Genomic DNA, 24,049 nt, shown 5'->3' on the forward strand with positions numbered 1-24,049 from the left:
TATCTGTCTGTTGCCATAGCAACAGCACCACTCAGGTATTAGACAGCAGATGCTACACAGACAATATAGGCATTTACACAGGCAAGTGGTCATTTAGTTGACTGTTTTATCCTTGTTTCTGTGTCTCTGCCACTAGCATGTGAGTCTTAAAACAATATTTGGAATATACAAAAAATCAGAGATTTGACGAAGGATTCATGTATTTCATCGTTAACTTTCAACTGAAGCTTAGCTTACAGTGTTTGACATACCTTGAAGACGTGAAAGGCTTCAAATTGGATATTCCGGCTCTTGTCTCGAAGCATATTCATCATTAACTTCAAATTGTCAGGATTACTAATATACTTGGTCATCACTGTAAAGTTATGTCTATCTAGTAGGAGCTCACCCAGTAGCTGAAAATCAGAAGTTTATGACAAGAATTTACATTGCAGCAAAAGAGGACACATGATTTTATCGCATAGAGGATTTTTACTGAGCTTATATAACAAATTGGAATAAGCTAGAAATGGAAAATTGAACTGTTAATTTGACAGTACACAGTAGCAAGAGAGAGACATTGTGTTATTGTGTTATTTCACAATGTATTAGCCCATGGGTTGTTCACAAAATGTTCTGTATAATTATGTTACTGTACAAAGCTTGCTACTTCATTTCAAATATATCATGAAATGCAATCACTATTGTTTATCTGATACTGTAGTGGTAACATATTACTGGACTATTAATCATTACATAAAAAAATTCAGAAATTCTCAGCAGATGATTTCTGTAGGCTGGGAGAGTATGATCTGTGTCTACTGTTGTTCTCTTGCATAGCATATGACACCAAGGAAGATTAATAGCACTCAGGTGCAATGATTTCAGGCTATGAAGTAGATTTTTTTTTCTCAAAGAAGATTGCATATATACACTGCACATGATTTATTGTGTGAGGTGATTGCCTACTAGAGGCAGCCTGGGGTTCATAGCTTTAGGTGTGTTTCACACTGGTTTTGTAACTTTTGCTAGGCGAATCAAAAACACCATCTTTAGTATCTGTCATTTATTGATGCTAGCATGCTTGAATTAGCATGATAAAGCAAAACTGGTATGATGCCTATCCCAGACAGTGCAGTTTTCATGGTTATTAATTTTTTCCTGATTTTATTTTTCTCATTTGCATTATTTTAGTAATAATAACAGACTGAAGTTGAGTGATAGTTTTATTAAAGGTATTAATTGATGATGCATTTTTGCTTACTGTTAGTGGTAATATCAAAATAATGGTAGCGATACTGGTAGATGCTTCACTTTTTTGTCAGTAATGATAGAAGATTGTGGTGGTGATATTTTTAGTAATGGTAGCGATAGACGGTGTGTTTCTCTTAGAAGTAGTAACAGATTAACAGAGTGCAGATGTAGAAGTGTTGCAATACATTATAGTGGGGATATCATCATAGATGGGATAGTAGCAGGAACAGTGTGCTGTAAGTTATAGCAGACATATCGGAGCAGCAATAGTCACATGTACAGCATTACCAGTAGTAGTGGCAGAAGTGTATTTATAGAAGCAATTGTTGTTGCACAAGCAATACCAGTAACAGCAGATTCAAAGCAGTAGATATCACGCTAACTATCATTGTAAAATTACAGAAGCAGTTGTGTAATAATTGTGAATAGTTAGTGAGACCAGTATCCTTCCCCTTAATTTACTAGCTGAATGGACTGACATGTATAAAAGTTACTGCTCAGACAAATGCATATCAGAAGATAGAACTTCATTTCTGATACATGTAAACTGACAAACAACGTACAGTAATAATGTCAGCGATTATTACAGCAAATCTATACAAATTCCTCACAGTTTCTTAACCCTTTGACCACAACAATATGGTACAAACCCCCTTTATCTCAATGGCATAGTTGGGCCTATATACATGGAAATGGGAGTGAAAGGGTTAAAGGGGCCATAGCTGTTACTTATATTTCGATTAATTTGTTTTTCTTTTAGAACACAAATGTTTTCCTGTTTGGCTTATGGTAGAACGTACCTCAGGGACAGATATTCGGACTCTCAAATTTCTACAATTCTTTTCTGATCTACCACTAGTGGGGGCTCATTTTAAAGCTCTTGGAGAAAGAAAAACTTTTACAGTCTTAGTTTTTCAAAAAACTAAAATCTTATTTTTACCCCATAGAGTTAACACAGGGATGGCAGCCATTTTGAATTTCTAATATTGCAAAATGTTGAATAATTTGTATCACTAGTTCCACAATTTGTACGGTGACCCCTGATCTTTATTGTTGATTTGGAAAGAAAATGGTTGAAAGTTTCATTTAGGAAAGTTTGAGCAAAAGTTGAGGGCTTCACTTTTGAGGCACGTGTAACCCTAACAAAGTATGGTGTGTTGAAATACAAAGTATCATTCCAGGCAACGCAACACATTGAGTTCAAGATGCAAATATTATTGTAGGAAAATGAATTCTAGTCTTGATTAAAATACCACTGCACATTACGCACACACAAGCTGTGTTGATAAGCTGAACACTGAGCATTTAGATACAATTATGAAAGTGCTATAAAAAGAGCTGCATTTAATAGAACACAAAAATACATGAAAGCACATGAAAAGTTACAGCTGAAAAAGCACTGAAATAAATTTGCCAATGTAGGGTACTATATGTATTACCAACATTTTTTCTGAATATTGTTTCAGAGATTTCCACATCCCTTTTACCGTACTGTAAAACGTGACTGCATTACCAGATCAGGCTTCACAAATCAATCCATTTACTACCTGCCAATGATATTTACCTTTATCGTAGATTTTTTCCTAACATGTCATATTCTTCTTCTTCATTAAATTGATTGATGGAGCAGCTATCATATCTCTGGCAACACCTGTCTACCTACATTATCTTTATCCTTTTCATGCGAAACGTAAATGAAACATTCCAAGTGTTTGACGGGCTTTTACAGACTTTTTTTATTCAGATGCAGAAAGGGAGTCAAAGGTCACAGTTTTCAAAGCTTGCAGTTTGTTGGTTTCCATGGAAACTGGACATCCCTTCATTTCCTACACGCCATGTTTTGAAAACAGTTTCAGGCTAGGAAAGAGTTGAATACATGCCTACCTATCTCCATAAAAATGATGTTTGCAACTGACAGCTCAATTTAAAAAGCAAACATGCATCCAAACTAAATAAGGACATCATCAACAACTGAGTTTTATAACATTTGAGCTGCTACCGCAGCTGTTACCATAATATCACCAAATTTTGGCATTAGAAGGATTAGCCTAAACATTAGGAAATGAGAAATGAATATTGCCTGTGAAGCTCTGTACTATCATGCAAATGATTAAAATGTGTTTTACAGTTAATAATTTGGAGGTATTAACTACGATGTACATATTCTGTTTTTTGTAATGATCTTTTGGAACAATGTAGTGCACATATAGAATACACAGTCTTGAGATAAAGATAAGTAGGATTAGTGGACAAGTAAATAATAATATGTGACATAGGTGTAAATACATGTACATTTTACTTTAAGATACTATGTGCCTCGGAAGTGAATAATAATTAATAATAATAATAATTGGTTTATTTACCCGATTTGAAAAAGTCAATTACATGACACATGAACTCGAGAGGGAGAAAATAACAATGTAGAGGGTAAATGGGGAGTCGGGAAATAGCTTACAGCTAGTCTAGCCCAACCCCGTCATGGTAGCTTGTCTGAAAAAAACAGTGTTAGCAAAGGGGGCTCATGATAACAATAACAAATAGTTCTTTAAGTAAATAAAAGAAAGTGCTGAAATAATTACAATATCGTAGAAGATCACTAAATTACTACATGGCAAAAGTGAAATCTGTTACTGATTGATCAAATATTGTCTAAAAGTGTGTTTGAAGTTATGGAGAGAGTTTGTGGACTTTATATGGAAAGGTATGTCATTCCAAACTCTTGCTCCAGAAAAAGAAACAGCAAACTGGCCTGAATTTGTCATTGCATGATATGGACGTAGGTTTTGAAGTTGACAATTTCTAGTATTATAGTCATGGCAACTGACACTGAAGTAATCTGATAATATATGTGGTGAATGCTTGTGAATCAAGCTGTACACGAAGGTACCTAGAAGGAATTTAGGAGTTTAAAAACATCAAGAATATTAAGTTGAGTGAAACAAGGAGCTGAGTGGTCTGTGGTTGATTTGAACATCATCGTGCGAACAATCATTTTCTGGGCTGCTAAGATACAGTTTAAGCGTAGGTAGAGTACGTACTTCCCAGACTTCTAGGCCGTAGCTGATGTGGGGAAGTATAAATGCATTGTACAAAAGTAACAAAATGTGTAAAGGTAAAATGGATCTGAGTCTGTACAAAATTCCACATTTCTTCCGAATAATCTTATTTATCTTATCAATATGTTCAGACCAAGAGAGATGCTTATCCAACAAAATACCCACAAAAGGGGCAACATCAACCTCTCTGATTTGCTCGTCACGGATGTAAACAGAACCCGAGACATTCAGTTTCTTACGTCGGCCTCTAAATATAATAAAATTTGTCTTACTCCTATTTATTGTCAGTTTGTTGGAATCACACCACAATTGTATATCGTTTAAGTAAGATGATACAGCAGTAAGATCTATAAAATCTGAACCAGAGTAAGTATGGAAAAGATTGGAGTCATCACAAATAAACGGAAATCAAAAAAAGGACAAGCATTTGGAAGATCATTTATATATATTAAAAATAAAGTCGGACCCAACACTGATCCTTGGGGTACACCATGATGAATGCTAAATTTCTCTGACACATTGTCATTTAATTGAACAAATTGAGAACGGTTTGATAATAACTTTGTATCCAGTGTAGGCAGGGGCCCCTAAACCATAATGCTCAAGTTTTGACAACAAAATGTCATGGTTTATGGTGTCGAAAGCTTTACTAAAGTCGATAAATACCCCTAAAGTAGAATTTCCTTCGTCAATTTCATGCAACAAATAATTTACTAAGTTAATCAAAGATAACTTTGTGCTGTGCTTCTTTCTAAAACCATACTGATGTTTGTACAGTATGTTAAACTTATTAAGGTATGAGGTAAGCTGCTTGTTAACTACTTTTTCGATGACTTTACTGAACAATGATAGAATAGACACTGGTCTGTAATTCCCAACAAGTTCTCGTTCTCCCTTTTTAAAGATGGGCGTAACTTTGGCAATTTTCAAAGCGGTGGGGAACACACCTGTTGAAAAGGAATCATTTATAATATGGGCCAGAGGTTTTGAAATGACAATGGCTGCATCAATGAGAAGTCTCGGGGGCAAATTGTCCCATCCACTCGCTTTTTTGCCATCTAAATTTACTAAAAGTTGGTGAACCTCATACTGTGTTACTGGTTTGAGAAAAAAAGAGTGTGTCATTGGCTTACTTAGGTAATTCCTAAAATCGTTTGCAGAATGTGGAATATTTTTTGCCAAATTTTCACCAACATTTACAAAAAAGTGGTTAAAACCCCGTACAATATCAGCTGGGTCAGTCAAAATGTGTTCAACACCATTTGCCTCAACCTGATTCAAAACATCAACCATTCTCATACCAAATCAAAATAACAATCAGGGGTCACTCTACAAAGTTTGGTACTAGAGAAACAAATTACCCAACATTTACTAATATTTGAAATTAAAAATGGCCACCATCCCTGTGTTAACTCTATGGAAAAAATACAATTTTTAATTTTCGAAAAACTAATACAGTGAACATTTTCCTGACTCCAAGAGCTTTAAAATGAACCTCCATACGCGGTTAGATCAGAAAGGAGTTGTAAAAAATTTTAGGGTCCAAATAGCTGTCCTGAGATGCATTTGACCTAAGAGAAGTAGGATTCTCACATTTCCTATTGCTTGTGTTGAGACCACTTATTCACTCCCACTTTTTTCATACTCACCTTCAGTGACTGTCTCCTTGTTACATAGTTGGATGAATTTAGAAGACCTTCATACGAATCAAATACTCTTTTATAATTCGATTCCAGGAATTCAGCACACACAATCTTATGTTTGGTCAGGAGATCCTAACAGAGCAACATGGAAATGAAAGTTAGCTTCAACTTTGAACTTTGAACTGCGCAAAACCACTGAAAACTTGAACTTTAAAGAAACGGCTGCGCTACTTTACCTTGAATGTGGCAAATGCATCTGATGCAAGATCAAAGGTCGACATCTCCACATACTTGAAGAAATTGTAGAACTCTTCAGAATAGAGGAGAATCTTTGCTAAAGCCTCGTGTCGTACACATTCTCTGAGCATAACACCACAGTTCAGGGCTATTTCTTGGGTTTCGTACCTGTTGATGATCCAAGAGAGCAAAATATGTATATTGTATCATCTATGTGCTTTTTTGTTTATCTCACAACATTCAAGATGTCACAGTATTCCATTATTATTTTTCTACAAAGTATAGCTGCTTGCTCTTTTCCCAAATCATATCAAAATGCTAGGTGTACAGCTAGTCAATGCAGCTTCTATGCTGATGTGTGGAATGTCCATTGTGTATTGTTGACAACTGAAGTTTGGTATACACTAGCATCTATTTCTCAACAATAGCAAGTTTGTACTTTGTATTTCAACTTTTTGAAAGCAGAGGAAAAAGTATGTTTCTTTGTTTTCTTTAACAAAAATAATAAAATTATTACTGAAAGTTAGAGCTAATATATTTGTCTCTTCAAATCATCACATATTTTGCTATGGTCTGTGCTATGTTCCGTTGTGTGGTATGGAAGTATGTGAAATGGTTCATTGTATTTGGGCGTATGACATTGTGTTTTGGATGAAGGACAGCTGTCAATGATTTCATTATTTTGTGATCTTTCTGGTTGAGAAGGATCATTTCAAACATCCCTCTGCTCTATTTTCTGATAAACAAGTAAGAAAAGACCACAAACATGAAATTCATAATCAGGCAACCGTTATGAAGAGATGACTGTCTTGTTTTCCATAAGACTTTACAAAGATATCCTGCCAATCTTGTGACTGACAACATTTGTACTGGGGATAAGACAATCTTGGCTGGTAGTGTCAGGCCAAAGTAAGAAAATTCTGTCTTGCATCCTTGCACACCTTAGGGTTTTGGAATTTTTAAGAAAAAAAATCACTTGCAGAATTTTCAAGCTCTGGCAAATATTCTGTCACAAAACAGTCAGGACTTTTACAACATACACCTGCTTACCTTATGGAATTTTGAGCAGATACAAAAGTATGAATTGACTTACTTTGGCCTTACATGCATGTATCTGGTCATTCTGATTTGTCAAACCTTTGAAAGAAACAGTTACTTACCCTCTGACAAGAGTAAATAGAATTTCTTGCTTTGTGCAGATGTACTCCACCGTGGGTGACCGAGTGCCTATCTGTCTTCTCAGTACATTGTTAAAAATTTGTGCCACATCTTTCTTTGCCTGAGAGAATGGTGTAAAAAGAGGAATATTTCAGATTAGATTAACTAGGCATGATTCCATGGATATAAAGGTCAACAGAAAAGCAACACTTGCGAAGAATAAGTAAGGTGTTGTATATACATCAAACTTAAAATCAAAAGAATACATCCTTATAAAATCAACATCTAAGTTTCTTTTTTAATACTTTACCATATGTTTGTGTATTTGAGTTTAGAAATGTTAATTATTTTGTGAGATTTTTAGTCAAATGTAAATCATTTCAATTTGACAAGCTGTCACATGTGTGATAAATAAACCTTTCATAACTATTAGCATTATTTTTATGTCTTACTGTGTCAGTTCCAGCAGGTTCTGTACAGCACTGTCACATTTTACATCAAGGGCCAGTAGCTGTAACTTTTGTTGATTTTTTTTCACAATTTTCATTCTTAATGCTAACTACATGTATGGTTTCTTGTTCTACTCCCAAAAGCATGTTGAAACATACTTTTTGGCTTGTCAACACAGCGTCTGTACATGTACATTGTGCTGTTGTTACATTGTACCTACATTTGAATTCTAGTCCAGACCAGAAATCGCTTGTCTACAAGAACAATAAAGTCTATGTACATGTACACAGTGAGTCACAGGGCTGAATACTGTGTATCTAAACATGCTTAGGGGAGTAGAACAAAAAACTTAACCTAACATCAAAAACAAAAAAGGTGAAAAATATCATCAAAAGGTTACAGCTACTGGCCCTATAAAACAGGATCAATGGAAAAGCCATGTTCACAAGGAAGAGTGAGTCTTGGCACACATCCTACAACTTACAGTAACGTGTACCGGTACATGTTGTACATGTCAGTGTTCATATTTGTGATGTTGTTTTAGCACTTAGTTCTTGTTCTCTGCTCCGTGCCACCTTGAATGGCAATGAGCACACTGTTAGTTTTAGGGGAAACACACACATCTGTGCACAATTTTATCACCCATACAAGGATTCATGAATGCAACGTGTTATGAATGAGAAACACATATGACAAGTACAAGTACACAGTCAGTAAACTGAATGATTTGTGATTCAGCTAGATGTGTACTGACCATAAAAAGGATTATGTGATTTGGGTATACAGCAATGTTTTTGATATCATCAGCAATCAAATACGTGATGTTGAACGGGACCAGATGTTGTATTTGATGATCAAAATGGTTTATTTGGCCATGGATGTTGTCCACAATTGCTGATGTTCAGAAGGGCAAAGAAAGGTGTTTGACAATTACAATGTACACAGAGCTCTTGGGCCATTGATGATGTTGGATTATGGAGTGACACGTACTCCCAGTCTACCCAGACACACTGCCTTTGAAAAATGTGATGACACATTTTAATTCCTTTCTCTTTAACATGCAAGCTACTCTTTTCAAGTTTGTTTACATAAGATGTTGCATATTATACTAAATTCAACATATCAGATTTAGAATGGCCAACCCATGTCTTAGTTTTCTCATGAATCAAATAACTATGTAGGTGTCCTCAAGTACGGAGTATAGCCTTCAACTAGACAACATTCTTTAATCTGCACACCTTTGATAATGAATCACACTTCTGTGCTGCCATCTACATGTAATTTATACCTTTGAGACTCAAGCTATTCATTTCTTCTGAGAAAAAAACACTTGTATCTGCCACATAACATGCACTGCAACTTGTCCAGGCCGCTGAAATGAATAATGATTTCTCTTCGTCTTTTTTAAATAAAAGATAATGAACTTGTTTTCCAGAATGGATGTCAAGATTCCAGGAAATTTACCTGCCATTACTTGATGTCAATACACTTGGGGATGTGCATTGTGGAGACAGTGTAATGAACCATGCTAGATTTCAAAACGGGATTTCTCAAGAACCTGTCAATGCCATCAGTTGAAACTGTCAGCTTACACCTGCCAATCAAGATATTTCATACAGAGGAACACCTTCCACTAGAGACTGCAATGTGTATGTTCTCATGTATTCTTTATCTCCCTGAGGCTTTTTTGTCATGGAGTCCATGATGTTGGGACTGCAGTGAAGTGACAGTGAAATCTTAGAAAACTGGCCATGGGAGAAGATTATCCAGTCCATGGGGATTGGGTATACCGTACTATACTAAATACTGAAAGTAGGACACTATACTAAACACTGAAAGTAGGACGTGTTAGTGAATAGGAGTCATATTGTGTCTGTTTTAACCCTTTCACCAACATGGTTTGTCCCAAATCCATTGTTTTCTATGGTAAAGTTGGACCTGTATACAGGGAACTGGGGGTGAAAGGGTTAAGTTATTTGGTCCATGGGTTGGGTGTGAGCCATGGTGAGTGCTAAGCTAGTTCTCTTGAGGAGAGAGTGCTAGTGAAAGTCCATTTGTCTTCTGGTAATGGGTGTGTACGTGTAGTGTTTATATGTGAGCGAAATTCTGTAAATCCAAGAGGATAGCATACAAAGGAAAGTCATACCGTCCACAGAGTAGGGTTTGTTAGTCCAATGGCTGAGTATAAATCATTATACACATGGAAATGGAGTGTGAGTAAAATATGCTTCAATCCATGGAGATCTGCCTAAATATGAACGCTACACTTTAGTACGTCTATGGGAATGGATATGAGTGAAATTCTATTAGTGAGTAAAGTTGGGTGAAGGAAAAGTAAGTTAATTCCTGGGTACAAGTTTGATAAAATTCTTGATCAGACATCCTTGTATTTGATTTCATTAACATTGTTGTCACAAAATCTTGATGTAACACCTCAGAAATATGTACAGTAAAAGGCATTTATGAATCTTCCTGGATGTACAGCCTGTCTCCATTGAAAACAGGATCCACTGTAGATGAGTTTGAGACACATCTTTTTCTGCAATGGTGGGATAAAGTCAAAACAAACACTTGCAAATTTGTGACTGTTTCAGATTATTGTCAAATTAGTAAAATAAGGTGACACTTGAATTTGTTTAATTTTGCATATTCAGTTATTCTGGAGGTTACTAAATGGTCTGTGATTCATAATTTCATAATACCTAACACTAGGTAGAAAGCATTCATAAATGTAGAGTCCAGGTGTCAATCAAAGGTTTGTTGATCAGTGGTTTGGGATATTTTCTGCAGCTTTGACGTTTACTTCGCCAAGCGGATTACAAGTCCAGTATGCTTTGCACGCTGGAATGAACATTCATGCACTGTGAAGCTGATTGTTGAAAACTGACGGCAATTGGCTGCTTATCCGTAACTATCTCCAATACTTGTGCTTTAACAAATCCTCTTGTATCAGCCTCAAAGGTACATGTAAACAGTCATAATGAAGAGTTACGGTAGCGTGTGCCTTGAAAGAGAAAGATTTAGACTTTTGCTCAAACTTTTCTCAGGGAAACTATTACCCATTCTCTTACCGAATCAAGAATAAAAATCAGGGCTAACCATGCTAAGTTTGGTATAAGAAAAACAAATTCTTGAACATTTACCGGTATTTGAAATTCACAATGGCTGCCATACTGTACCTGCGAGGCAGAATTAAATTCTTGATTTTCAAAAAATAAGAAGGTGGAAACTTAAGTTCTTGCGACAGCTTCAAATTAACCCCCACAAGTGGTAAACCAGAAAAGTATTGTAAAAAATACCGTCAATGACGCTGTACCTTCTCTAATGTGTGGCCAGGTCAGGTAATTGGTTGTTGGCATGGAGTTGTTGGTAAATAGTTGATGATGTAGGGGCATGAGGTGGGATATGGACCCAAAGAACCCAAAAGATGATTAAATACATCAATCAAAAAAATTCTAAGCTACAGTATAAACTGCCTAAAGATAGTTCAATGTGGAAAAAAGTTAAACAATTCAGAAATAAGAATTAACAGTCCAAAATAGTAATGACGCACTTCCTTACTGACCTGAGTGCATGTAAAATACACAACCTGGCATCTGTAAATTAAATGTATACCAAGTGATCATTTCCAGTCACTTTTAACTGTTTTTAATGGATTTTCCAAAGAGTCCTGTGGAAATGATGAAAAACGCCTATCTGGTCTTGTGTTTGTATAACCTCATGGCTGATAATTGTCATAGTATTGAAAAAAATTGAAAGTGAAGAAATTACTGTTTTTAATAGGCATATTTTCCTTGAAATACATGACCGTGTAAAGAATATATGCTAACAGTGTTTAAGAGTAAATTTCTTTTCAAAAAATAATTTAATTTGTGACCAAAGGATTTTTATTCTTTGAGTTTACAAATTCAAACATTGCAATTTGTTCAATCATCTCAGTTGTGCAGTGCAAAATTTATAAAATGACTGAAAAACAAAAAAGTTGGCAGAATTACAGTCTTTGTGATGTAAAATTATGGGTTGACATCACGATAACTGTTAATCTGTTTGAAGTACTAATATACTATAATTTAAAAAAGAAAAATTCATGCAGAAACGGTAAAATATATTGTCAGCAATGTAGTGTTAATTTTGACTTTACATCAAAATATGCCTTTGCTGGATACCAAATATATAGGGCGAAATATCAGCCATGTTCAGCAAAATCCACACAACAGCATTGATCCTTTTCTAATTTGATTTGATTTGCTTATGTTATCCTTGTATGACAGTCAGTACAATATGGAACTTGAACACAACACAGTGAATAAGTATGCTGTAAATGAAATGGTGTGGCTGCATCCACATGCAGCAATAGGAGTGCCTTTGTCTCTCACCCCTCATTTCCAACCTGTCCCATCCCTGAAAAAATAGTTTGGTCTTATATTTATAACGTTAATAATTTCTGTATTTGTTAAAATGTGCGCATCTCAAAAACTTTTGATCATAAACATTTTCATTGTTTTTTATAGCTGACCAATCAGTTAACCTGTTTATTTTGAATATTTGCGCATTTTTCCTCAGTATTTGACATTTTCTGAATACCTTCTTATTCAGTTTGTCATTTTCTAAAAGTTTAAATGCTCCATTGTGTGGTCAAGCTTTCCACAAGCATCAAATGTGGTACTTCATATAGGAGGGTCTGCCTCTAGAGGGCGGGCATCATGAACACTCCTGTGTTTGTTGGTTAATTCCTCCACGTAAACTTCTGATTGTACTGTAAACATTGAACATGGCCGACGTCCGATTTTCCTGTCTAAAACTTTCACTCATTTTCGTTCATATGACTCTGAAACTCCAGGAAACGATTGGGAAGAAAGGGTTATCTTGAAATATTGAGGTACTCGCCGATATTTTGCAAATTAAATGAAAAAAAATGCAAGGAAAATGCCGACAGGCTTACACAATGACAGTTTTCAGACTCGGAAGGCATATGATCATCTCTGCAGATTATGCAACAGGCCCAGATCACGTGAGGCCATGAGGGGATATCCACGCAACCCAGTACCAAACACTAGCGCTCACAGAGTGAGCAAACACAAAGTGAGTACCCCTAACGTCAGCTCAGTAGTCTGTAATAGATTGTAGTCAACTAAGAAACCTTGGAGAAAGGCTTAACACTGTGGCTATGCCGCTAAGTCCCTTTTGATTTTTGTCATAGCTCAAAATCGTTCTCCCACACCTCAACCTGAGCCATGAACACCCCCACCAGTTTATGATATGAACCATCACAATGGCATGACGTCAACGGATCTTGACAGACGGAAGTCTTGACAGACGGAAGTTCTTGACAGCAGCATATTGGTTTTCAACTCTAATACCTTCTCTGTCTATAAATAGACACGAGAAGGTAAAAACTTGAAGGTCCAAATATCAATCACCAAGGCTTATTCTACCTTAAAGGAAATGCTTGGCAAGTATGATTTATCATATTTGTGAACACATCATCTTCTTTTGGTTACGTGTAATAACAGAGACTCATTTTCGCAAATAAACAGCTGTACATTTATACTTGTTGTGTCATTTCTCTACTTTGTCTGAATCAAAGGTGGAAAATTGACAAAGACATATATTCATTCTATTCCTAAACAAACTTTTTTTCCCAGTTGATAGCACAGAACATTATAGCATTGCTACAGGCAATGTTTGCACCATGGTTACAAGAGTACATGTAGCCATGTTTTAAACCATTGAACAGCAAACACAAACAATAGATCTTGTAATTCCATCCAGGCAATTGAGTGATCACCATTCTTGATCCCATTTTCCTCTGGTTCAAATTATAAGATTCCTGAAGCCCCTTGTGATGCTATTTCATAAATTTATTTTTTGCCCGTTTCAGAGAAATTCAAAGGAATCGTGCAAATCTGTTTGATGAAAGTGACTGCTCTTAAAAGCAGCATACCCATATGCATGTATATCACAAATAACCCTGGGCTATCAAATCTCCTTTATGAAATATTCATGTGAAGCCTGGCAGGTAAAGTAATGCTTGACTAGCAACGCATATCAAACACCTGAAAAAAACTCGTAAAACTCAAAACGAAAGAAATGTTCCATGTAGCTAATTCTAAAAATTTTAAATTTTTCTGCAATTGATCAATTCCAATGAAACAGCAAAAACAAACTGCTTACATTTTAAACATGTTAATTCTTTTTCTCTTTACAGAGGAATTTACAGTTTACAATTATCAAACTGAATTTAGTTGAAAGTGCTTGTCAAACTGTCTTCTAGGAGTGCCATCTGATATGGACGTTTCATGAAAGGTTCTCTTCAGTGACCATGTATGATCATATCTGAATATGGATAATAATTTTTGAAACATAAAAATTTCACAGACTATTAGAAGTTGCTTTAAACTTGAACTTCTCATACTTTTGACAAGATAAAAGAGTTAGTGGACACAATTCAGCTCGGTATAAAAAGGGATTTAACAGTGCAGTTCAATAAAACATATCATCTGCTGGAACAGAATTCATCTTTTTTATAAAGGTAAACATAGGTCCAAAGTCCCTGAAGCTACTATAGACATGGATACAAAGTTAAGTATTTCCTGACTGTATGAAATTATCTCACTTAGGTCATCCTAGGGACTTGTAAACCAAATATTAAAGCTATCTGACCAGCGGTTTTGAAAGAACAAGCAACTCAACAGTTGACAGAGCTCTGCTGTGTTATGTAGCAAATAACCTTTTGTGACACATGTATTGATGAAGAAGGTGGATATCTTTGATTAACATTGTAAGTGAGTTCTGTTGAATAAGTTGAGACTGTACATACTCAGAGAAAGCACACTGAAGAGACAAATGTTTGAAACCTAAGAAGTTCAAGGTCATGAAAAGCATTATAAGGAATCATGTAACTTTCATTGCACTGTTTACACAGATTGCATAATTGCTATAAATAGCACATGAGGAATCTTACAGCCCAGCTTTACCATAAAAACCCTATCACTTTGACCACTCTTTTACTTAACCACTCTATTTTTTTCCTCAAAAAGTAATTTTATTTTATCCTTACCAAGTCAACCATAAATGGAAATTAGAACTTTCTCTATCTCTATCTCTATCTCTATTGACTATTTTGAGCAATTTCTCTTAGATAACATACAGGGCACAATAAATGACGGTTCAGAATATGTCAAAGTTGGGATTCAGGAAAGTTGCCTTTACATGTTTTAATCCTCCAAGATGGTAAGCATTTCACTATGAACTGTCAAAAAATGTTGAACTTTCTGATAATTCTACACTAAAATTATTTTGGCTTTGATGATTTCCTAATTAATTCAATTATTTAAAATCATATTAATTATTTTTTTCTGGGTGAATTGATAGGGTTTATACAGTACAAGAATTACATACAATGTAAGTCAAATTTTGACCAAAAATGACAAATTATAAATACACATTTGCATATTTCATCACAATTTGAACAAATCTAAGTTGGGTTACCCCTAGGGACCTGTATACCAAATAACAAAGCTGTCTGACCAGCGGTTATGAAGAAGATGATTTTTTACCAAAAACACCTTTTTTGGCATTAATTTGCCTATTTTCAACAATATCAAAAAATCAAAAAAAATAGTTTCTCAAAATCATATTTTTCATCTACAAAACAAGTATCAAATCAGTAAGTACTGCGGTTCTCAAGATATTTGAGTGGACGGACGCCTCACAAACGGACATACATACATACATACATACATACATCCATCCATACATACATACAGACTGACGCCGGACGCCGGACGGATACCCATCCCAATAGCTTCTATAGACTATAGTCTATAGTAGCTAAAAATGCTGCCAGACACATTGGTGGTTGAGTGGTTCTGACAGTGGAGAGCATTTCATCATATTTTCAAAATGGACTTAGCCATACTGAGATCTCCATTATGCAGCAAGAGACAATGTCGTCAAACCTAAAGTAGCGCACGCAGAGTATGTTGCTACCAGATGGTAAAGTAACAAGCAATAGATCATCATTGACAGCTCAGCCACATCATGATTTTGCTGGTAAAGATAAATACCCCAATGCAGCCATATTCTTACATTCCATCCACCCCCAGAAATTCTTCTAATAATGGTCAATACTATAGTGTCATAGTCATGAAATTCAGATACCCAGTTCTCACTACAGCAGCTCCATGAAAATCCTTTATGCTTATTGATTCATTTATTCAGTGTTGTACACATAGTACTCTGCTTTTTAAGATATGATATGTTTTACTTCCCTTATATTCTACGTCTGTTTAACCTTGCCTTAGAAAGATCAAAGGTCGCAAAATACTGTGTCATTTGTTTTCATGGCCGGTTGTTTCTATTAGCGAGACTAACAGGGGTGACGGTGTCAAATCCATCGCATCAATCAAGACTACTGTGTGTACACTCAGCAGGGAGACAGAATTTCCTGCATCTGTATTGTTTGATATTTAACATTTGTAGACTGAAAATTAGCAGACACAGAGGGTATCTTGTTTCAGTCACCAGAAAAGGTCCAGGAAATTTGTGGAAAAATAACATACATGTACAGACAACAAGGAAGGTAAATTTGAAACACCGCCCTGATCAAATTATGTCCAGCATGCATGTATTGTATACTTTAATAATAAACTTCACTTCTGATGTCATCATACCAAAACTCAGAAAGTATTTCCACTTTCCATCAGGTAGGCTGTTAATTAATATGCATCATTCATGAAGAGCGATTAACATCATTTGCATAAATGAATAATTGTCATCAAGATAATTTGCATAAATGAATACCCTCATGCCACTTCACTAGGTAAATTCATGCAGAATATCCTCTACCCATGTACTCTTGACACTGAATGGCACAACTGTGTAAAATATCTCAAAATAAATATCACAATGTTTGAATGGAATTCAGACTATCTGGTGACTTTCTTGTATTTAAACCACTGAGGTATAATACAGTTCAGAGACTGATTTTTTTTACAACTCAAATCTCACAATTATTTACTGTTTTGTAGCATGTCTGGACAGGCTTTGGAACTTCCACTTGTTGGGAAAATTCAAGATTTCACACTTCTATATTTTATTCAAAAGTTTAATACAGAGACTGGCAGGCACATTGAATACCTTCAGAACCAAAAGTACTCGGGATTTGTTTTTTGTCCTGAAAATTTGTGCAGTGACAACTAATCTTCATTCTTGATTGTGAGAGAGAACTAGTTTTATGGTTCAGAAATAGTTTCCTTGAGCACAGTATGAGGGACAGTTCAAAGCTTCACACACTGAAGGAGCAAATACATACAATGTACTGTATGAAGAGTATGACTGAATAATAGAATTCAGAGAGGAATGGTTGATCATATCAAGACCCTTCTGAGATTTGGTGATTACTTTTGAAATGTGTATACAACTTTATGATCCTGCTGTCATACATCTGTACAGCTGTTACAAGATTCTGATTTGCAAACATCAAGCAATCTCTAATCCTACTGTACAATAATTTCTCCATGAATGATGAAGGGACCATAGGGTGCATAAAAATTGTACCCATCCGTCCCATAAATGTAGGATTCTGCAATATTTATTGTGAAGGGTTAATGGAAAGAAAGCAGTGAATGAACCCTGGCAATTTGACCACACAATAAAAGTCACTGAAGACGGACACTCACCTCAAAGTCAATCTTCTGCAGGTTCGTTACAAGAGTGAGTAATAGATCTAGGTTGTAAAATTCTTGTGCAAGCTGGGCAACCAACTCAGTTTGCGGTTCCTGATCTCCAGTGCCATACAGGACATTCTTCATCGCTATCAGGGTTTTAGAAACATCTTCTGATGCCTGGGGGATATAATGAAACATGATTTCATCCATGACAATATTGAACATGGAAGAATGCGCCTACAATACATCCCCATTTGTGGATTCAACTGGAAACATGTTGAGTAAATAAAACTTAAAATTGTAACCCCTGATTTTTATTCTTTACTATGACAGAGAACAATTTTCAGAAGAGGCTCAGTTTGCCAGCCATGTACATAGTACATGGGTAGTAAACTGAGCCATGCACATGTTAATATTCAACAGAAGAACATCATATATATGAGGTTCTACCTTGTACATTACTAAACTTCTACAATCTATTTAAAAGATCAACTGAGAACTACTGCATCGAACGGCAATTACAGCAGCGACAGATACAATCAGGTGCAATTTAGGGAATGAAATGAAGTTACCGTCACTGCAGTTGATATTCAGATAGCTTTGACTACATATTCAACCATTTAGTGTTTTATTGTTTGCAGAATGAACACCAAGTAAAGATGCAATTGTTTTAAATTCTAAAAATGCTGTTGTTTGCTTCATTTATTTGCCTATTTCTGATGTTTTAAAAAGTTTGTTGACTTCACATTTCACAATCAAGGGAACTGATTAATCATTTTTACTATTTACTACTTTTAAGACACCTTTTCCTTTGTTCAGATGGGATTTCACACACAAGAGAATTAGAACTGATCATTCTCCAACACTGGGAAGGCGACTGAAAACACATAAAATCTGTATTTTACCAAAGTGAAAATCATCTTCCACCTGGCTACAAGAGGCCCAGGAGATGGAAAAACGAACAGTATCACAATACTGGAGATATCCCATGATTCTTCATTATGATTCTGTACCCTTGTAGATCACACAACAGTCTTTGATATCTCCCATGTGTAGACAAATTTTGGACTAGTTCTATAAATTCTGAAAGCATTATTTTGAGCATACAATTTTCCTCAATTCCCATTTTCAAATGTTATGAAAAAATGTTTGATTGAGAGAGGAGTTAGCATTTTCATAAAATTGTTCGACTATTACATGTATGTCCTCAATCATACAGAACAGGGTGCTAAAACTGGGAGACTAGTTACACCAGTAGCACATCTGCATCTGAAGCCCGGTGTGCGTTAGAAAAATGATTTTAAAATCACAAATCCATCAATCTTTGAATGGTTTCTTTTCTACACAAGAATCTAATGAAGTCTGAAGTCCATTAGCTGTAACTATGGATTTATTTCAATTTTCTCATCATTTGTTACGCCACGTTTCTCTTGCTACTGCTGAAATAACTGTGTCCAATTTGCCAACACAAGGGAATATACTCATATCATTTTTTCTTAAACTGAAAATATTAAATTTTACAGCAATTGTCCCTTTAAATTTAACAGGTATCATAATTATGTGCAGACTTTCTTGTAACATTATATCAAGCAATTACTCTCACTGGATAAAATCGTGAATGTTTTCATACTGATGGTGTTCTATTCCACATAACTGACTGGCACACACTTGTCAAGTTGCTACGTCTGTATGTCATCAAAGCATTCAGTAATTTCTATGAGGTAGTTGCACTATATGAACGAGTAAATTTTCCCATTGTTAGACAAGGCAACTAAAGGCAAATTTACATTGTAAAGTACCACAACTACTTTATGATACTAAATTATCCTGCAGCCTGCTAAGTCTGGCACAGCACCAGGAGTTTTTGAAGAGCTTTGACGAGTGCGGATAAAGTGATATGTAAACGCTGACCCTGAGATAGTCCAGTTTCGACCCACCTTTCCTGAAGTGCACTGAAACCTGAACTAGCTCTATCTCATTATCATTTAGCCACTGTGATGTAGACAGCAGCTTTCCCTGATGCATTTGTAGCCTTGTCTGTCTTCTCTACAGAAACACACATTTGGGAAAGCCTTGGGCTAACCTGTATATCACTGCAGCTAAATGTCATTCAGAGTCATGTTATTCACCTGCAATATTCAAATTATCACTTCCTATTGACTTGTCTTTAAGTAGAACAAGAAATATTTCAATAGCAAAATATGCAAGTACACCATGGATACTCAACTACCTCTCTCTATGCAGTGGATGATAAGCTGATAAATCTCACCCTGATTGAGTACAAGTACTCATAAATCTTGCCTACCTGATAACAGAGTTGGTGTTTTGAATCACACAAAAGAGACACTGATTAATTTGCAGCACTCATTACCTTTTCCACTTTCTTGTCAGCAATGTTTTCTTTCTCCAGTACTGCCATGGCCTCCCTGAGAACCTTGGCCAGCTCCTGGGGGCTCTTCTGTGATTTGCCGAAGAGAGGCATTGTGAGTGAGTGATCAACGTCGTATTACCTCTCCACCACAGAGCATGTACTTTTCAGGTTCCTGGTACTCTGGCCTTTTAATACTGACAGCACTGGAAGGGAATCAAAAACAGATAAAGTTTACATTAGCATAGACAGGAATAAAGAATTGTAAACCAATGGCTTTAGCACTGTACAGCTATAAGCACAGATGTGGAAATGCACAAATTGCAAATGAACTTGAAGTAAATGTGAAACTTGGATGCATGCCATACATGTATGTAGGAAACATCCCTAGATTAATAATTTACATATACAATATAAAATGTTAGAAAGAGACACATTCTAATGATTTTGTACCACACGTATTATTATATAGCGTGTAGTAAAGGGATACAGTCGTCGGAACTGCGCTCAAAGGTTGTATGGGACCCATACAATCAATGTAAACACTGTATCCAAGGTACCGGTACAATGGCGATTGATGAAAGTTAAAACCTGTCTGTCATAATCTACATCGTATAATTTAAATGTTGCTGGTTTGATGATTAGGTGCATCTAGATATCGGGCACAAAATACACGTACATTGTTTGTAAACAAGAAACTCGCACAGGCGCAGTTCTGATGATGGTTTCCCTGTAAAACCTTTGACGTTTCATTACAAAGAACAGTGTTCTCCACAGCTTGGTAAACAGAGGGGTGGCAAATTTTCATAACAATGCATAAAATGCATATTTTTATCGTGAAAAATTATTCTGTTGTATGGTTATTTTCATATGAGTAGATTGCTGGAAAAACAGTGCTCTTGGTGGCCCAACCCGCAAATCTCTTATGGAGAATCCTGATGTATGTTTTGGTCTAAATAGACTCAGTCTTCTGACTTCCCGACAACCTGACAGTGACAGGATACACGTATGTTTACCTTTTACAGAATAGCCTCATCATAATTAATTCACTCAATAAAACGATGATCAGTGAAAGTACTTATGAACATGTGAAATAATTCTGTTGAAATGTACAAAAACATGTTGACATGAATTCTTAAGTGACAAACAAAACAAAACAAAACAAAACAAAACAAAATCGTGACAAATTTATGCCAATCAATAGTTACAGCAATGGAACTGTAAAGAAGCCTTGAACTCAACTGGAACTTGCATTGGCAGAACAGTAAATAGAGTAACCCCACTGTGCAAAAGCAATATGTCAAAACAAACTAATTCAGGCTCATTAGACAGACTGCAAACTATTTGTACTTTTATAAGCTGCATTTGTCCATGCTTGCTTTTACATCATCGCAAACAACATGTACCTGCGTTTATTAGGGTGTTGTAATATTTCAAACCAGGCAGTGACCTCAGCTAGAGTCAGATTTCAAAAACTTGTCATATACACTACACTGCCTTGTACAATGCCAAGACTTTGTAGTCTGTCTTTTGTGGGCTTACTTGTAATCCTTGTTGTGACTGAGAATTAACTTGGTGGATCTGGGCACAAACAGAGATACTGTAATGTCATCATCATAGTATGATTATTGAAAACATGCATACATGTACCAGTACATGTACATTCATTATCTCTACAGTGATAGTGGCCCGCTCATGTCAAACATTGATCAGTAAAATTGATAATTGACTGTACACATACATGTACCGGTATTTACTGCCCAGAGCATAGGGGGTCCAATCTCCGATGATGACGATGATGATGATTAAATATTTAAAAATGAAGATAAATAAACATATATTTGGACTCAGTAAATTTGTTGTTATTGTTGTTGTTATTGTTGTTGTCGTTGTTGATACTATTTGCAGAAAAGAACAAAGTATGCGCTGCAAATTTCAACACAGCCTAACTATACATGTGCGTCGCAAATTCAATACAGCCTAACTATACATGTGCGTTGCAAATTCAATACAGCCTAACTATACATGTGCGTTGCTGCCTAACTATACATGTGCGTTGCAAATTCAATACAGCCTAACTATACATGTGCGTTGCTGCCTAACTATACATGTGCGTTGCAAATTCAATACAGCCTAACATTACCCAAGGGTGTCACTTCATTGCCACACACTTTTTTTCGATCGCCAAAAATGCACCTAGCATGCATCGAAATCGTAAAATTCGACGTAGGGTCAAAGCACATTAGTCCTTCTCAATAATACTCTAACATTTTTACCTCTACCGATGAAAAGTCGAGAAATCAGCAAGTTTTTCAGCGTATCTGACGTCTCTTACATTTCAGATTTAAAAGGCGAGGCAGTGTATTGAGTCACGTGGGCGCTTTTCAAATCGAACCAATAGCAGAGCTCGCCAAAATGCACCCAGCAAGCATCGAGAGCGGTAAAATTCGATGTAGGGTCAGAGCCCGTACTGAACGAATGGGCCCAGCGTGAAAACCCGGCAGTAACGTAAGTTTCTCACGTCTTTGGAAGACTATGGGTGACACTGTCTGCGTGCGTCTGCATACGAAATTCTGGTAACTTTAACAGTTCCAGTTCACCCGCAGCAAGAGATCGTTCTTTCCAAAGATGTGAGAAACTTACGTTGCCTCCGGGTTTTCACGCTGGGCCCATTCGTTCAGTACGGGCTCTGACCCTACATCGAATTTTACCGCTCTCGATGCTTGCTGGGTGCATTTTGGCGAGCTCTGCTATTGGTTCGATTTGAAAAGCGCCCACGTGACTCAATACACTGCCGCGCCTTTTAAATCTGAAATGTAAGAGACGTCCAGATACGCTGAAAAACTTGCTGATTTCTCGACTTTTCATCGGTAAGAGGTAAAAATGTTAGAGTATTATTGAGAAGGACTAATGTGCTTTGACCCTACGTCGAATTTTACCGATTTCGATGCATGCTAGGTGCATTTTTGGCGATCGAAAAAAGTGTGTGGCAATGAAGTGACACCCCTTGGGTAATGTTAGGCTGTATTGAATTTGCAACGCACATGTATAGTTAGGCAGCAACGCACATGTATAGTTAGGCTGTATTGAATTTGCAACGCACATGTATAGTTAGGCAGCAACGCACATGTATAGTTAGGCTGTAGGCCTATTGAATTTGCAACGCACATGTATAGTTAGGCTGTATTGAATTTGCGACGCACATGTATAGTTAGGCTGTGTTGAAATTTGCAGCGCATACTTTGTTCTTTTCTGCAAATAGTATCAACAACGACAACAACAATAACAACAACAATAACAACAAATTTACTGAGTCCAAATATATGTTTATTTATCTTCATTTTTAAATATTTAATCATCATCATCGTCATCATCGGAGATTGGACCCCCTATGCCCAGAGTCATTATTGACAAACAAATTACTGTCTGGATCAAATTCATTTGTCAACAATAACATTGAATGTTGTACACAAAATAGTGTGTTACAATCATACATGTCCGTGTATTTCAACATACTTTTAATAGGAAGAAGCACATGTACTGTAGTTGTTTTCTTGATCAAATATGTCATTGAATGCTGGATCTCTTGTCTTTTTAATATGACCTTTCTATCAATGGTGCTTCTCAGAACAATAACAATAGACACTAAATGTCGTTAAGGATCAAGTATTCTTATTAATCTTAAGGTCACAGAAAGACAATATTTGGAAACAGTCTACACGATGTAAACACAGCAGTCTTCATGCTTTATTTGTGATGAATTATCTGAATTCACATGAAATATTCTTTACATACTTAACTACCATACTTAACTACTCACAACATCGTGAAAGTTGCTCTTGTTGTCCTGACCATGTAATGGGCAATCTATAAAATTTATGAACATGATATTTTAATATGATGCAAAAATTAAGTCATTTAAGATTTGATATGTATAGTTTCACCCTTTTCCCATCCTTTTCCACTACCTTAAGTAAAGGAACTTGGTAATATTGACTATTGTTCATCTTTAGGCATGTCTTGTAGTGTATAGTGTGTACACGATATTGGCACATGCGCACATATTACATGTGGTTTGTTTGTCAATAATTGCTGCATTGATAGAAAAGCCTTGCTTCCTTTTAGTTTTAGGAATAAATTTCACATCCACCTACAGCCTTGACGGCAGTTTATACAATCAGTTCCTGTACGTGTATTATTAGTCCACATTGTCTACAGATACATGTACAGTAC

The 24,049-nt window shown here is 36.1% G+C and overlaps 1 protein-coding gene across 1 annotated transcript in view; it reads right to left on the minus strand.

Moving 5' to 3' along the window:
* LOC139119323 (calcium-binding protein 39-like) overlaps positions 1-24,049 on the minus strand; it is a 50,855-nt gene that overhangs the window by 4,326 nt on the left and 22,480 nt on the right. The window contains exons 2-7 of the mRNA XM_070683085.1: positions 19,820-20,022; positions 17,461-17,625; positions 7,330-7,448; positions 6,169-6,337; positions 5,939-6,064; positions 252-395 (exon numbers count right to left, since the gene is read on the minus strand). Of these exons, the coding sequence (XP_070539186.1) occupies positions 252-395; positions 5,939-6,064; positions 6,169-6,337; positions 7,330-7,448; positions 17,461-17,625; positions 19,820-19,930 (834 nt within the window). The 5' untranslated portion in view covers positions 19,931-20,022. The remainder of the gene's footprint in view (positions 1-251; positions 396-5,938; positions 6,065-6,168; positions 6,338-7,329; positions 7,449-17,460; positions 17,626-19,819; positions 20,023-24,049) is intronic.

This window comes from Ptychodera flava, chromosome 19, assembly GCF_041260155.1.
Source record: "Ptychodera flava strain L36383 chromosome 19, AS_Pfla_20210202, whole genome shotgun sequence".
Classification (NCBI taxonomy): Eukaryota; Metazoa; Hemichordata; class Enteropneusta; family Ptychoderidae; genus Ptychodera; species Ptychodera flava.